The sequence below is a fragment of the Bubalus kerabau genome, chromosome 6, assembly GCF_029407905.1.
Source record: "Bubalus kerabau isolate K-KA32 ecotype Philippines breed swamp buffalo chromosome 6, PCC_UOA_SB_1v2, whole genome shotgun sequence".
Lineage (NCBI taxonomy): Eukaryota > Metazoa > Chordata > Mammalia > Artiodactyla > Bovidae > Bubalus > Bubalus kerabau.
In genome coordinates, this window is record NC_073629.1 from 21,096,835 (window position 1) to 21,113,679 (window position 16,845).

Genomic DNA, 16,845 nt, shown 5'->3' on the forward strand with positions numbered 1-16,845 from the left:
GAACCTCGATTGGATCTATTCTCAAAAACAAATCTAGAATTAAACTACTTTTTATTTCTTTCACAACCTGGTCCAAAACCCACCAATATTTTATCCCAGGACTACTACCACAGCCACCTACTGGCATTTCTGTTTCTGCAGCAATTAGAATGATCTTTTAAAAACAGAAATCAGTTGACATCACTCCTTGGCTCTAAGTTCCCCCTCTCATTAAAAATAAAAGCCTAAAGACGCCTATAAAATTGTGATCTGTCCCTCCTGCCATATTACCCACCAAAATCTGAGTTCATCTGCTAATCCTCTCTTTCTCTACTCCTTTCCAGTCACAAAAGTTTTCCTGCTGTTCCTTAAACTCACCAGGCACACACTAACCTCAAGACTTTTGTGTTTTTGTTCTCCCCTCACACTCGTATCGATATTGTTCATAGTGCCTCATCTTCCTTCTCAAATGTCACATTCTCAGTGAGGCCTTCCCTTACACCTAATTTAAATTCCTATAGAATGTTCAAACTACCGCACAACTGCACTCATCTCACACACAAGTAAAGTAATGCTCAAAATTCTCCAAGCCAGGCTTCAACAGTATGTGAGTCGTGAACTTACAAATGCTCAAGCTGGATTTAGAAAAGGCAGAGGAACCAGAGATCAAATTGCCAACATCCGTTGGATCATCAAAAAAGCAAGAGAGTTCCAGAAAACCACTTACTTCTGCTTTACTGACTATGCCAAAGCCTTTGACTGTGTGGATCACAACAAACTGTGGAAAATTCTGAAAGAGATTGGAATACCAGACCACCTTACCTGCCTTCTGAGAAATCTGCATACAGGTCAAGAAGCAACAGTTAGAACTGGACATGGAACAACAGACTGGTTCCAAATCAAGAAAGGAGTACATCAAGGCTGCATACTGTCACCCTGATTATTTAACTTATATGTAGAGTACATTATGCAGAATACTGGACTGAATGAAGCACAAGCTGGAATCAAGATTGTCAGGAGAAATATCAATAACCTCAGATATGCAGATGACATCACCCTTATGGCAGAAAGCGAAGAAGAACTAAAGAGCCTCTTGATGAAAGTGAAAGAGGACAGTGACAAAGCTGGCTTAAAATTCAACATTCAGAAAACTGAGACTATGGCATCCAGTCCCACCACTTCATGGCAAATAGATGGGGAAACAACGGAAACAGTGACAGACCTTTTTTTTGGGGGGGTGGGTGCTCCAAAATCACTGCAGATGTTGACTGCAGCCATGAAATTAAAAGACGCTTGCGTCTTGGAAGAAAAACTATGATCAATCTAGACAGCATATTAAAAAGCAGAGACATTACTTTGCCAACAAAGGTCCATCTGCTGCTGCTGAGTTACTTCAGTCGTGTCTGACTCTGTGCGACCCCATAGACAGCAGCCCACCAGGATGCCCCATCCCTGGGATTCTCCAGGTAAGAACACTGGAGTGGGTTGCCATTTCCTTCTCCAATGCATGAAAGTGAAAAGTGAAAGTGAAGTCGCCCATCAAGGTCCATCTAGTCAAAGCTATATTTTTTCCAGTAGTCATGTATGGATATAAGAGTTGGACTACAAAGAAAGCTGTGCACAGAAGAATTGATGCTTTTGAACTGTGGTGTTGGAGAAGACTCTTCAGTCCATAAGGTTGCAAAGAATCGGACACAACTGAGTGACTAAACTGAACACTCTGTATTCCCTTTCCCTGCTTTATATTTCTCTACAGCACTCCTAGTATTTTTTACCTTCCAATGTACTTAACATTGTTTGTCTGCTGCTTGTCTCTCCTTACGAGAGTATAAGCTCCAAGAGGGTAAACATTTTCCTCCATTTTATTCACCTGATATATCCCCAGCGCCTGGCACAGCAGGTATCCAATAAGGCATTGTTAAAAGCACTGAATGTAGGGATTTATAAGCAAAATTCATCTTGAAACTTTAAATCTGTACCAAGTCCACTTACATTTGTACACATGTGATACATGATTAAAAAATCATATGCCTAAGGCAGTATTGTTATACTGTATATGCCTGACCCACATACCTGTTACAAAGAATGAATTACAAAGAAAGTAAACAGTTAAAGGAACAGCTACATTTCAGATACAGAGCCACAGAAAATAGTTCCAGATCCTCAGATTTATGGAACAGCAAGTAAAAGACTACAGACTTCACTCTCCACTGACCAGTGGAACTACCAGTGTGGTACCCTAAACTTACCAAAAACTTCTATTATTTAATCTAAAACCACCTAACATTTAGAGATTTCTATCAAGTAGACAACTTTAATACCTAACATGTTCAGCTTTGTTTCCCCCTTTTTTAAAAATTATAAATGACTATCAGAACTTCAAATCTATACAAGATAATCAGTTTTCCCACAGAAAGCAAAAGTAAAAACAAACAAACCCTGCAAAGCTTCAAAATCTAGACATTTTAGTTAATCTGGCCTAACAATGAATAAATAGGCAGGTTATCAAAGGTTTTTTGCATTGCAGAAAATGTAAGAAAGACTAGTACAGTGGCTCTGAGTGTGAGTGTATGCTGTAAATCAAGAATGCCTGGCTTGAATCCTGGATCCATCACTTATTAGCTCTCTAACCTTGGGCAAGCTACTCAACCTCTCAGGGCCTCTGTTTTCCCGTCTGTAAAATGGGAATAATCATAATACGTACTTCAAAGAATTGTGACAACCGAATGAATTAATGTACGTAAAATGCTTGGAACAGTACCTGGCACATAATAAGCACTTGATAAAAGTGAGCTAGAAAACTGCCATCTTCATGGTTCACCCAAAGATTTGAGAAACCATTGCCATACACCAAAAGTAGTAATGGGACTTTGCAAATTCTCTGCAACAAATTAATCCTGCATGAAGAAAAAAGTTTTTCCCAGTCCATGTTTATATGACAATTTCTCTTGTGGACAAAATACCGGATTGTAGAGATTTGTTTCAAATGGGAGGGGAAGGAAGTAAAGGGGATAGGAGAAAAAAGATCGGCCCTTAAAAGGATAACTACTGAAGTGGGGTGATCAGTGGGGGGGAGATGTCATTACTTTTCTAATTTTGTTCATATTTAAAGTTCGTATCAGAAACAGCTAAAAGGAAATCTTAACTGATTTTTCTGTTCTACAAATGATTCTACTTTCCTATATCTCACTTTTCTTCAAAAACTCACTTAAATTCTCATACACCTTCTAAAATAGACCAACTCATTCAATGGTTGGAAGCAAAACATCGTGGAGATATCATGAACACAACATATTTTATTTTTTCCTACTACTTCTTCAGAGAACTTGCTAATTCACTACAGAAAGGCTGGCTCAAATCATCTGCCCCTGACTAGGTATATAGTTTTCCGCACCATTCCCAAAACAGTTATTAGTTCAAATAGTCAGGACCTTAAGATTAACTACATCATTGCTATCATTATCATAAATAATCTGAACATATTTCTATATGCTAGGACCTATACCAAAATACATGCATTATCTTTTTAAATCTAGACAACAAGCCTATGAGAGATAATTCTCTCTACTCACAAATCAGAAATTGGGGCTCACAACTTAAGCACTATGCATAGAATCACCCAGGTTATTAACTGATGGCATTACGATGTGAACTTATGTCTAGAGTCTGTATTTTTCTACTTTTCCATCTTGATTTCCATTTACAATTAAAAATGGGAGGGATGGAAAAAAAAAATGGGAGGGATGAATGAAATACAGAAATGACAATAGTCATATTGCACATCAAGCCTATGGCAAGAGCCACATTTTGAAACTGTAAACAACCATATCTATTATTTCTTTTACTAAATTATAAATGTGGCCGTCTGATAAACAGAAATTAAAACCATTCAAGTTCTTGATTAACTATTTCACAAAATTATATTGGCAAATATCTACTGATTACTTATTGTGTGCCAAACACTGTTCTAGTTGCTTGGGATACAGCAGCAAAGAAGACATAGCCCTGGTGAAATAACATAGCAGATACCCAATAAATAAATAATGTAATTTCATAAAATGAAAAATAAAGTGATACGACAGAATTCAACTGAAACCACTTAAAATAAGATCATTAGAGAAGACCTTTCTGAGGAAGTAGTATCTGAGCTTGGATCTAAAATGATGAGAAGACAGCAATGGAAGAAGCCTGACAAGTAGTAGGCAGGGCTGATAGTGTAAGAATGTGTAGACCTTTTTACCTGTAGTAAAAGAAGTTTAACTCTTAAGCCTGTTGCAATGGAATGTCACTGGAGGGTTTTAAAGCACAGAAATGACATGGGTTCATGCTACAGAAAGATCACTTTTGGAAAATGATAGCAGTGGAAGGGTCAAACAAATTAAAACAAGCCTTAATAAAATTGGTAAAACCCACCATGGAGTGTGTCTTCAGGAAGACTACTTGCCTTCTCTAATAAATTATTTTCTTTATTTCTATTTATTTATTTTTTTGCCATACCGCGTGGCTTTCAGGATCTCAGTTCCCCAATTGAGGACTGAACCTGGGTCATGGCAGAGTAAGCCCAGAATCCCAACCACGAGGCCACCAAGAACTCCCAAAATTATTTCCTTTAAAGTGAACTGAAGTCTCTTAATATACATTACGAAATAAAAGATAAAATGAAAATATCTCAGGAAGAGTTATAGAGTTACGTAAATTCACGCTGAAGTCTAAATATAAATTACTAAAGAACAGATACCAAAAGAAAGAGAAGCAAAAGTGGCATCAGGAAAATGGACAGAAAGGCTGTGAATGCCAAAGACATCTATCTATTGCACAAATTTGCCTAAAGCTGATTTAGAAGCCAAACGCCAAAATAATTCTAACACTACTCTCCCGAATATTTCTCTCAAAAGGTTTTATTTACAATAAGACAGATGACATTCACTAATGTAAACACAAAACAACTACAAATTACCCTTAACCATTTTAGAAAGTTAAGCCCATTTCACCAGGGGAAAAAAAATCAGGTTTATAGAAAGCCAAAAGCATTTAGCGGCACAAACTGCATATAATGCACTTCAAATGAAGTATTGTCTTCCTAGAGCAACCATTCTTTTTCACTCTTAAAATACCAGCAAGGGAAATAAGCTCAGGCACAATGTAAAAAGTAGAGGCAGAAAAATCCTGGCTCCAGTGTAGCTCATCATCGCTGACTAGAAAAAGTATACTGTAATTGTCATATGCGATTCCACAGGCAGGGAGAGAGACCAACTTACCCATACAGTTAAAGCACCAGAGCCCAAAGGTAGGAAAACGTTTTAAAACAGGAAGAAAAATATGTTTAAGAACAATATGTCCTCAAGCTTGAGCACTGCTTGCTACCACTGGTAGACCAAACACATTAAAGAAAAAGCATGAAAACATTATTCTACAAAATTAAATGTGACCACTGTCATCTGATATGGTGGAGTCAAATCCCAACTCCCCCATAAGCTTAGTAGCTTCCTTAATATTTCTGAGCCTTAGTTTCCCCATGGGTAAATCAATGATTAAAAAATCTACTTAGGGTTAGTTTAAGGTAGAATGAGATACTAGACATACTGTAAATGACAAATGGCCTGGGCACATAGTAGATACTTATCATGTGAGTCTTTGATAGTGAGGAGTACCGTACTTGATATTGTATTTTCTAATTTTACCTCTTGGAAAGAAGGTAACTTTGATCTGCTATTGGTAAATACAGGTAATCTCGCAAAACGTCTCTCCCAACAATAACGATACACAAATAGTTTGAAGTTTTGGGGTCTATGATTTTGCAAGTTTTATCCATCGGTTCCCTAAAAAAATAAACACAGATCAAAACACTACAGAGTGAGTAGCAAAAGTGGAATAATAATAATAACTGAATGATGGGTTTCACTGGTGACAGCCATAGACAAGAAGCAACAACAAACATAAAATTCAGATACAGAGATTTAGGGTCAACCATCTCTTCTGTGTAGGAAGCAACAATGACTTCTCCACACTTCCTTCGTCCTTAAGATTTGAAATCTGCAAACAATCCATGCTTCCTGACAATTTAATAGACTTCTTTTCCGCAGTAAAGCAGCAAAGTGAAATAAATTCAGCGAAGTAGGCAAAAAAGCAATTAACTCGGGGTGAGAGGGGGAGTAGTATATATTCAAAAAGCACACTTCTGATTCCTTGTTTTGGTTACCTAAGAAACCAATTCCTATTCTTTAAAAACGTATCTGAACTGACTGAAAAGTAGACGGATATGTTTTCCATTTTAAGGTATTAGTGGCAATACGGACTACGGTTGTTTCTGGTCAGTGTTAAGAAGCCTGTATTTTACTGCAGCGAACACAGGTCGAGGAAAACCTCTCAGGTGGTCGGTCGCCTGAGCTCTATGTGGCGGTCACGTTACCTCTTCATCTAGGTAAGGTTCTTCTTACTACACATCACAAGTTTTAGGTCAGTGGAAAATAGAATTGTCCAACACATTCCCGCGAAGTAGGTGCATTTACTACTGCTTAAACCATAGCAGTACGAGAAATCATTAACACATCAAGGCCTATTAGAAATAAACGGACGCGACAATTTCTGAGAACGTTCAATAAATACAACATCACCTCACAAGGCTCTGAAATAACATATAAATCTCTACAGAATTGGGCCCAACGGCCCAAGGTCACACCAAGTCAGTGGCTATAAAATCCAAGAAATGATGAACCTCCTACAGTTCAGACAATCCTGGCGAGAAATAAGTCTGGGTTTGGCAACACTTGGGTTGAAGCTCTAATTTGAACAACCCCAACCGAATGCAGCGGCTCCACAGGGAAACCCTAAACGTTTCGAGCAGTATTTCCTTCCATTCCCCAGTCTTCCCTTCCCTGGCCACCCCCAACACTCACATCTCCGTAGCCACTTCATCCAATGGTAGACGATAGTAGTGTGGTGTTTCTTGTTCTCTATACACCAAGACGACAAGCCTTGAATAGATTCCATGGTGTTAGTTACCGACTGGAATTTTCGATCCAACGAGGACTCCAGAGCCCCTGCTGAAGAGGCCGACGAGGAGGAGGCCTTACTGCCGCCTCCGCCGCCGCCGGCCGCCATCTTCCCGGTTTGCACAAGCGCTGCTGCTCCTCTGGCGGCCGCGGCGGCGACGGCGACGGCGGCGGGAGCGGGCAAAACAATCACTGCGAGTGCGTAAGAGCCGCAGGTGGGGAGGGAGGCCAGGGGGTGGGGATGGTGCACGCGCTAGGCTCTTCTGGAGGGAGGACGGGAGGACCAGGTGCTGGGCACGCTGGCGGCTCCTACACGCTGCAAGGAGGGGCTGCGGGTTTCGAAGGTTTATCAGAATTGTTCAAGGGATTGTGTTTAAACCAGTCAGCAATCACGAAGAATTACGCAGAGAACAGCTCCTGCAAAGCCTTTCTAAACGTCTGGCCCGGAAATTAAATGGTTTTATACTCTTCGGCTCTCAACGCTTAAGGCCCTTCCCCAACACTCCTCTAAGAGTGGGCGTTAATATCTTAAAGTAAATACTACCCGACTGCCCCTTCAGTTGCAGAAATCTTTCTCTCTCCTTTAGGTCCTCTAGCACAGAAAAGCCCAAGGCTACCTAGTCAGGAATTTTTTTGCAACGCAATAGCAGCAAAGGGACAGCAACAGTATCGCGCACGCGCTGCTTGGACCCGCCCCCCTGCTTCCTTCTCAACCTAGAAAGCAGAGGGAGGCGTCATGGCGGGGCAATCTGGCCAATCAAGGGAGAAGACGAAGAAGCGCGCGCAGAAGCCCACGAGCCCCAAGGGCTAAGGAGGCGCTTCGATGATTTGTGCGCCTGCGCGACGGGCCAGCGTGTAGCGGGTTGGGAGGAAAAACGGGGAGGGAAAGGCGAGGGAGTTGGTCGGACTAAAGAGAGGTTGGGGGGAGGGGCTTCACCGCTCCAACCCCGCGTTTTGCTTCCTAGCGAGGTGTCTCTCTTGGAGCTGTCCAGCTCACATCACAAGACCGAGAAACTCCCACCGTTCAGCGGCCACTTATTTTCTGGCACTTGCAGCTGCCGCTACCGGCGCCGCTGCTAACTCCTCGGGACGCTGACGCGCGACAAAGTAGATGGCAGCCATCTTGCGGTGCCTCCGAAGGTGCGCATGCGCCAGCTCCGGCAAGCCATTCACTACGCAGACTCCCAGACCAAACAATTTTTTACACTCCCCTTGGACGATACCATTCACAGCCCCTTGACTTTTTGGATTATAGGAAGAGGAAGTAAATGACGTGAAACGAAAATTTTCCCTGTAGAATTTTCGAGACAAGGAAACAATAAAAGGCAAGATGTGATTCACCTTCGCCAATTATCATACAGTCTCGCAATTGCATAATACATTATAGTTTACAAAACCCTTAGAAATCTATTATATTGATTAGCACAGCCTAAATTAACCAGGCCATAGCATCTGCCTATGTAAAACTTCTGGATGGATTTGGAGGCTTCTGTGTTCCACTAAGCACATTCAATTACTGTATTTTAATTCTCCCACGTCTCCACAGTAGACTCACATTTACCTGTTTTGTCAAGCTCACATTTCATATATGTTAATCCAACAAAAAGTTGTTGAGTGTCTTGTGTCAAGTACAGTTCTAGACGTGGGGCGGTAACACGGCAAAACAGACAAAAATCCCTTTCTTCTGGGGTTTATTGGCAGGAGACCATAAAAATATCAAGGAATAATAAGTTCTGCAATGCAGGAGACCGGGGTTCGATTCCTGGGTCGATTCCCGGGTCAGGAAGACCCATGGAGAAGGAAATGGCAACGCACTCCACTATTCTTGACTGGAGAATCCCATGGACAGAAGATCCTGGTGGACTACAGTCCATGGGGTCGCAAGAGTCGGACATGATTTAGCGACTAAACCACCACCAATAAGTTCTATCCACGCAGGGTAAGAGAGAGGGTACTGTGTGTGTGTGTGTGTGTGTGTGAGAGAGAGAGAGAGAGAGGGTAGTGTGTGTGTGTGTGTGTGTGTGTGTGTGTGTGTGTGTGTGGAATGGTGGTTTGGTGATCAAGGACGGCTTTTGGAAGGAAGTGATAATTGGATCTGACTGTTGAGCACAAGGTAACCAAGCAAATATGTGGGAGGAAGAGAAAAAAGCATGCTGGCACAAGGAACAGCTAGTGCAAAAGACCTAAAACGCAAATGTCTTGAAATATTAGAGGAAGATGTCTTGAAATATTAGAGGAAGAACAAGGAGGCCAGTTTGACTAAAGAAGAGGGGACAAATAGTAAAACATGAGATCTGAGAGGTGAAGACAGATAATTCATGTGGCCTGCCTGAAAGTCCACTCTAAGAACTTTGGCTTTTAACTTTGGGATTTGAAACACTTTTAAGCAGAGCAGCTTTAAACAAGAAAGTTACATAGCATTATTTTTAAAAGATTACATTGGTTGCTATATTGAAAATAGACTTCAGAGTAACCAGTTAAGGAGACTATTGTAGTAATCCAGACAAGGAAATGATGGTGGCTTCTACTAGGGTGGCAATAAAAAAAGAGAGACAGCGAAGTGGTGTCAGATCCTAGATATAGTTTGAAGGTAGAGTCCAGAGGATTGCTCATGAATTTAAGGGGAATATGAAAAAAAAAAAAAAGAGGCAAATATGGCACCAAGGTTTTAGACCTGAGCAACTAAAATGGTGTTTCTCAGCTTTTTTTCCATAACTGTTGACCCTAAAGATTCTGCTTAGATATTTGTTCCTATTCCCCCTATCCCCCATGAAATGTTAATGCCACAGATATACTGTATATCTGTTTATGTACTATGTATCTGTTCTTTATACAAGAATAAGAATGAACTTTGTATTCAATGCAGAATTAAGGATGACTAAAATCTTTAAGTTAAAAATTAAAATTTTTTGGACTTCTCTGGTGGTCCAGTGGTTAATAACCTGTCTGCCAATGCAGTGACATGGGTTCAATCCCTAATCAGGGAGAATTCCACATGCCAAGGGGCAACAAAACCCGTGTACCACTACTAAGCTGGAGCTCTACAGCCAGTGCTCTGCAACAAGAGCAGCCACTACAATGAGAAGCCCTTGGACCACAACTAGAAAGTAGCCCCACAGACACACACAACTAGAGAAAGCCTGAGCACAGCAACAAAGACCCAGAGCAGCCAAAAAAAATTAATTTTTTAAATTAAAAAAAATTTAATCCTAGTAATATATAATGATTTTATAACTATTTACTGAGTAAACATTATTTCTATAAGTTGTAATTCATTACACTACATATGTAAATTACCAATATATATAAATACATAATAGCAATCTAATCAGTTTTTAAAAAATCATTCAAAACTTATTTTCCAGTAAAATAATTGAAAAATTAATTTCTTAAAAAATTTTAGTGAACTTTGATTTGACATGAGAAAATTGCTAGCTGCTAGAGATTCAAATATTGACATTTTTTCTTCTCAGAATTGACATAGTGATGAGTTAAATAATTTTTGTAGAATTGAATAATACAATATAAACAATTTTTATTTGCTTCTCAGAGTCCAAATCATACACAGAAGCACAGAGAATCAAACATAACATTCCTGACAGCAGTAATTGTGTGTAGGCATTTCCTTCACTATTTCTTAGGAAGCCCGCTACTTCACAGTCAGTAGGCCACTGACTTCAAAATAGGTCATTTGAGAGAGATGAAGTTGTCCAATCACAGCCATCTGTTCCTCATAGTTTTGTAGCACTGATTTTGCATACATTTTTTGTATCTTCCATGAACTCAATGTCATTGTTTCTTATGTCATAGCCAAGAAAATGAGAGAAATTAAATAAAGGGTAAGATTTTGTTGGGTAGAGTTCAGCTTTGGAAAGTCACAAAGCACTGCAATATCTAAAACTTTCATTCCCTCAAGTTCATAAAAGAAGTCTTGGTAGGAAACATCAATTTAAGAATTGCCAGTACAGAGATGATCTTAAAGCTGTGACATGGATGAGGCCGCCCAGAAAGTGAGTGAGCATAGGTATTAATAAAAGTCCAAGGACTGGGCAATCAGAAGCAAGTTTCAAAGGAGATAGAAAAGCAATGACCAGTGAAGGAGAACCCAGAAAGTAGTATTCTGAAAGCCATGTCATGAAAATCTGTTAAGGAGGGAGTAATTGTGTCAGATGTTGCTACATAGGTCGCATGAGAACTGAGATAATCATTGAATCTGGGAAACACACTAGTAATTGGTGGGCTTGACAAAGGCTGTTTCCAGGAACTGACTGGAGAGGGCTCTGGAAAGAATGGGAGAAGTGGCATTATCATATATAGACAACTCTTTCAAGAAATAAAGTGGGAGCAGAGTAATGGAGCTGAAGCTGAAGGGAAATGTGGGCTCACAGGTCATTTCTTTTTTTCTAAGATGGAAATAATGTACCTATTTTCAGATGCTACGGCTGATACACGATAGAGATGGGACAATTGCTGAATTGATTTCCTTGAGTAAGTGGGAGAGGATAGATAAAATGTTAAGTCCATAGACAATTCCTTTCTTGCAACAGGAAAGTAGAGAGTCTAGGCAGAAATTCCAGTAGGTTGATGGTTGTTGAGAATGTGCAGAAATTCTCTTCAATTGCTTTCTTTTCTCAGTGAAATATGTGCTGAGGAAGCACACTTTTAAAAAAGAGTGAAGATCTGTTAATTGCCAATTCCAGTGCACCATTTAGTCTCAACCCTTAACTTTTCTGTTAAGTACTGTAATGGGTTAGAGTAAGAACATAGAACCAGACAGCTCAAATTCAGACTCTGCCACTGTCAGTGGCAATTTACTTGCCAGTGGCCAAAGGTAAATTTCTTTACCTATCTGTGATGCTATAATTATTAAACGAGTTAATGCATGTAGTGCTCAAAGCAGTGCTGTCTAGCTTAGTAAGGCTTGATGATGATGTTGATGTCAGCTATTATTATATTTAAATCTTTCTTAAAATTCTTTCCATTTACTTCTATTATACAGTTTTTAATCAGATCCCACCAAATGGCTCCTTTCTCTGCCCATTGCTAGTTTTTATAACTTGAGTTTGCCAAAGTTCCATTTTTAGCCCTTCTCTCATCTTTCTGCTCATTCTCTCTCAAAGGTTAAATTTATCACCTGCATTCACTTACAAAGTTATCCTGGTTGCCTTTGTTATCCTAGTTACCTTTGATTTTACCTGTTCCAAGGGCTTCCCTCATAGCTCAGTTGGTAAAGAATCTGCCTGCAATGCAGGAGACCCCAGTTTGATTCCTGGGTTGGGAAGATCCCCTGGAGAAGGGATAGGCTACCCACCCCAGTGTTCTTGGGCTTCCCTTGTGGGTCAGCTGGTAAAGAATCTGCCTGCAATGCGGGAGACCTGGGTTGGGACAATCCCCTGGAGAAGGGAAAGGCTACCCACTGCAGTATTCTGGCCTGGAGAATTCCATGGACTATATAGTCCATGGGGTTGCAAAGTGTCAGACAAGACTGAGCGACTTTCACTTTCACCTAGTTATCAAATCCTATAGACTTCTACCTAAAAATTTCTTGCATAAATTCCCTTCTTTCCATCCCCTTGCCTTCTACCTAAAGGTTATCATCACCATTCTAATCAACTATGTCAACAGCATCATGATCAGCTTCCTAGTCTCTCTCTTTAGCTTATATACATTACCAGTATATAATGTCCTAGTTTTCCTCTACTCAATCACAACCAAAAAACTTGTTTCTAGATTGCAGATAACAATCTACCAAGTAAATGCTCTAGCTTTGAAGACCATCCACAATGGTTCCAATCCATCTCCCCAGTATTATCTCAAATACCTTTCCTCAGTGGTTCTTTGGGTTCCAAACTGTTTCTTAAATGTATCTGTAATTTTCTGTTTATAAATTCTGCCTAAAATGGCCTCTATTACCCAAATTCCACCTATCTTTCAAGAACTATCTTGAATTGCCTCTTTTATGTAAACTTCCCTGATCATTCCAACTGAATTTCTCTTTTGAACAGTAGCATTTTCTGCCCTGAATAAAATTATTTATATTTACTTACCTACAGTAATATTGCATTGAGTAACATGCAAAAGCACCCTAATTGCTAAATAGTGGTGGTGGTGTTCAGTCACCAAGTCATGTCTGACTCCTCATGACATGACCCCCATGGACTGATGCACATCAAGCTTCCCTGTCCCTCACCATTTCCTGGAGTTTGCCCAAGTTCATATCCATTGAATAGATGATGCAATCCAACCATCTCATCCTCTGTCACCCTTTTCTCATTCTGTCTTCAATCTTTCCCATCATCAGGGTCTTTTCCAACGAGTCCATGTTAGTTACGACAAAATTCTTACCCCAAAATAATTATTGGTATATGACAATGATACTGCCATTGTTTAAGATATTTCTGGAAATTCATCAAGGTAAGCCACGTACAGGAAGGAAAAATCGATTACTTTATATTCACATTTCTAAACAAAGTAAGTTATTATCTATCTTGACCATATCACTTAATTCTCCTTAACAAATTCCCAATGACTTTTAAAATTCTTACCAGAAGTCTACAGAGGACAAAAAACTACCATTTAAAGATATATATTCAAACAGATTATGAAAGAAATTATTAAAGTCCACAAGGTATTTTAAGTGGTGACAGCATCCCAAGGTAGGAACTATTCTGAGATCAGCATTCATTGGAAAAGAACACATCTGTTCTTAACACCTATTTCACAAATGACATAGCGTATGTAGGGACTAAGTTTGGTTTCTAGTGAAACCCGGGTTCAAATTAAACTCTATCACTTACTAGCCATAACCTTGGAGCAAATTACTTACTCTAAGCCTCAGATTTCTCACCTGTAAGACCTACTTTCCTCATAAGTCTGTTCTGATAAAAGAGATAATGCTTACTGAGCAGTGCTCAATATAGTATAGGATCAGGAAAACCAAAAAAACAAACAAGTAACATCCTGAGACACAGGGAGTTAAACACACTTACTCAAGACAAGGATTAAGTCTCATTAAGGGTAGTTTATAAAGAACATAAAACTCCTTTTAGTTCTTCGGCAAACATTTTTGAAGCTGTGTATTAATTATTTACACACATTATTGTAATAAATTATTGTAATAAAATCAAAAGCACGTATTTCTGACATTTTCTCCTGTATTTGCTTGAATCAAGAAATGTAAAAAATGAGTTCACTTCTCTAGCTCCTAAATCTCACGGACATAGGCTTCTTTTTTAAGATTTCTTCCTGCTCTAGGAATTACTAATTTCATCTGTCTGCGTTATGGTTCATCTCTAAAAGGGAGGTTGCTTCTTTTCCTTCAGGTCTTTTGCAGTCCTTTGTCTCTTTCCACCTTTTTTATCCTAGTACTAATACTGCTACTGCCTCAATAGAATGGGAAAGACTAGAGATCTCTTCAAGAAAATTAGAGATACCAAGAGAACATTTCATGCAAAGATGGGCTCGATAAAGGACAGAAATGGTACGGACCTAACAGAAGCAGAAGATATTAAGAAGAGGTGGCAAGAATACACAGAAGAACTGTACAAAAAAGATCTTCACGACCAAGATAATCACAATGGTGCGATCACTCACCTAGAGCCAGACATCCTGGAATGTGAAGTCAAGTGGGCCTTAGAAAGCATCACTACAAACAAAGCTAGTGGAGGTGATGGAATTCCGGTTGAGCTATTTCAAATCCTGAAAGATGATGCTGTGGAAGTGCTGCACTCAATATGCCAGCAAATTTGGAAAACTCAGCAGTGGCCACAGGACTGGAAAAGGTCAGTTTTCATTCCAATCCCAAAGAAAGGCAATGCCAAAGAATGCTCAAACTACCGCACAATTGCACTCATCTCACACGCTAGTAAAGTAATGCTCCAAATTCTTCAAGCCAGGCTTCAGCAATACGTGAACCGTGAACTTCCTGATGTTCAAGCTGGTTTTAGAAAAGGCAGAGGAACCAGAGATCAAATTGCCAACATCCGCTGGATCATGGAAAAAGCAAGAGAGTTCCAGAAAAACATCAATTTCTGCTTTATTGACTATGCCAAAACCTTTGACTGTGTGGATCACAATAAACTGTGGAAAATTCTTCAAGAGATGGGAATACCAGACCGCCTGATCTGCCTCTTGAGAAATTTGTATGCAGGTCAGGAAGCAACAGTTAGAACTGGACATGGAACAACAGACTGGTTCCAAATAGGAAAAGGAGTACGTCAAGGCTGTATATTGTCACCCTGCTTATATAACTTATATGCAGAGTACATCATGAGAAATGCTGGACTGGAAGCACAAGCTGGAATCAAGATTGCTGGGAGAATTATCAATAACCTCAGATATGCAGATGACACCACCCTTATGGCAGAAAGTGAAGAGGAGCTAAAAAGCCTCTTGATGAAAGTGAAAGAGGAGAGTGAAAAAGTTGGCTTAAAGCTCAACGTTCAGAAAACAAAGATCATGGCATCCGGTCCCATCATTTCATGGGAAATAAATGGGGAAACAGTGGAAACAGTGTCACTTTATTTTTTGGGGCTCCAAAATCACTGCAGATGGTGACTGCAGCCATGAAATTAAAAGATGCTTACTCCTTGGAAGGAAAGTTATGACCAACCTAGATAGCATATTCAAAAGCAGACATTACCTTGCCAACAAAGGTCCGTCTAGTCAAGGCTATGGTTTTTCCAGTGGTCATGTATGGATGTGAGAGTTGGACTGTGAGGAAGGCTGAGCACCGAAGAATTGATGCTTTTGAACTGTGGTGTTGGAGAAGACTCTTGAGAGCCCCTTGGACTGCAAGGAGATCCAACCAGTCCATTCTGAAGATCAGCCCTGGGATTTCTTTGGAAGGAATGACGCTAAAGCTGAAACTCCAGTACTTTGGCCACCTCATGCGAAGAGTTGACTCATTGGAAAAGACTCTGATGCTGGGAGGGATTGGGGGCAGGAGGAGAAGGGGATGACAGAGGATGAGATGGCTGGATGGCATCACTGACTCGATGGACGTTGAGTCTGAGTGAACTCCGGGAGCTGGTGATGGACAGGGAGGCCTGGCGTGCTGCGATTCATGGGGTCGCAGAGTCGGACACGACTGAGCGACTGAACTGAACTGAATACTGCCTTAAACTCCAAACTAGGACCTAAAACATGTAACTTTTTTAAACTTTTTATTTTTTGCTGTGATGCAGGGCATGTGGGATCTTAGTTCCCTGACCAAGGATCAAACCCACGTTGTCCTTTACATTGGGAGCACAGAGTCTTAACTACTGGACTGCCAGAGCAGTCCCCACATAACCTTTTTTAAATGGGTTAATTTGATATCACAGACTGTTTTAACTTCTGGTCAAGCATTCACTCTGTGATACTATTGCCTAGTAAACTTCAGTTAGCAGGAAGGAGCTCTAATGGCTCCTGTGTACAATCCATTCTCAGTATGTCCTCAACAGGCAACATGAAATAGGATATTTACGGTAAAAATTTGGACTTCTTTGGACACTTATTCTGACCCAAATACTCCTAAAAACAAACCAAAAACATTAAGTGCTTGACAGAACTGCATCTTGGCAGATTCTTAGGGGGGTAAAAAAAGAAACTACACACTGTCTTTTAGAAAAGGATTTTTTTTTTTTAATTAGTAAAGAGAAGAAATAGGCTAAATTCTCAAATCCTATTTGATTTTACAAACTGACCTATAACATCATCCTTGGACTCTCCCTCTGTGTCCATTTCACTCACAACACATATTCTCATATATTCACCCATATGAGGAAGGGATTTCCTGTTAATGTTATTTGGCCAAGACCAGAAGTAATCTGTCAACCTTGTGACTAACCACTGAAGGTTAAGAGAGAGACATTCCCTCTCCTCTATCCACCTC

General features: G+C 40.0%; 1 protein-coding gene across 9 annotated transcripts in view; it reads right to left on the reverse strand.

Annotated features, from left to right (window-relative positions):
• The window catches only part of RPRD2 (regulation of nuclear pre-mRNA domain containing 2), a 95,889-nt gene extending 87,247 nt beyond the window's left edge, over positions 1 to 8,642 (reverse strand). For 2 of the 9 annotated variants that reach the window (XM_055584413.1, XM_055584415.1), the window contains exon 1: positions 6,876 to 8,640. In XM_055584413.1, the coding sequence (XP_055440388.1) occupies positions 6,876 to 7,080 (205 nt within the window). In that variant the 5' untranslated portion in view covers positions 7,081 to 8,640. Of the gene's footprint in view, positions 1 to 6,875 lie in introns of all 9 variants that reach the window. The other 7 variants (XM_055584416.1, XM_055584414.1, XM_055584412.1 and 4 more) reach the window with 7 other exon arrangements.
• Between the last annotated feature and the right edge of the window lie 8,203 nt (positions 8,643 to 16,845).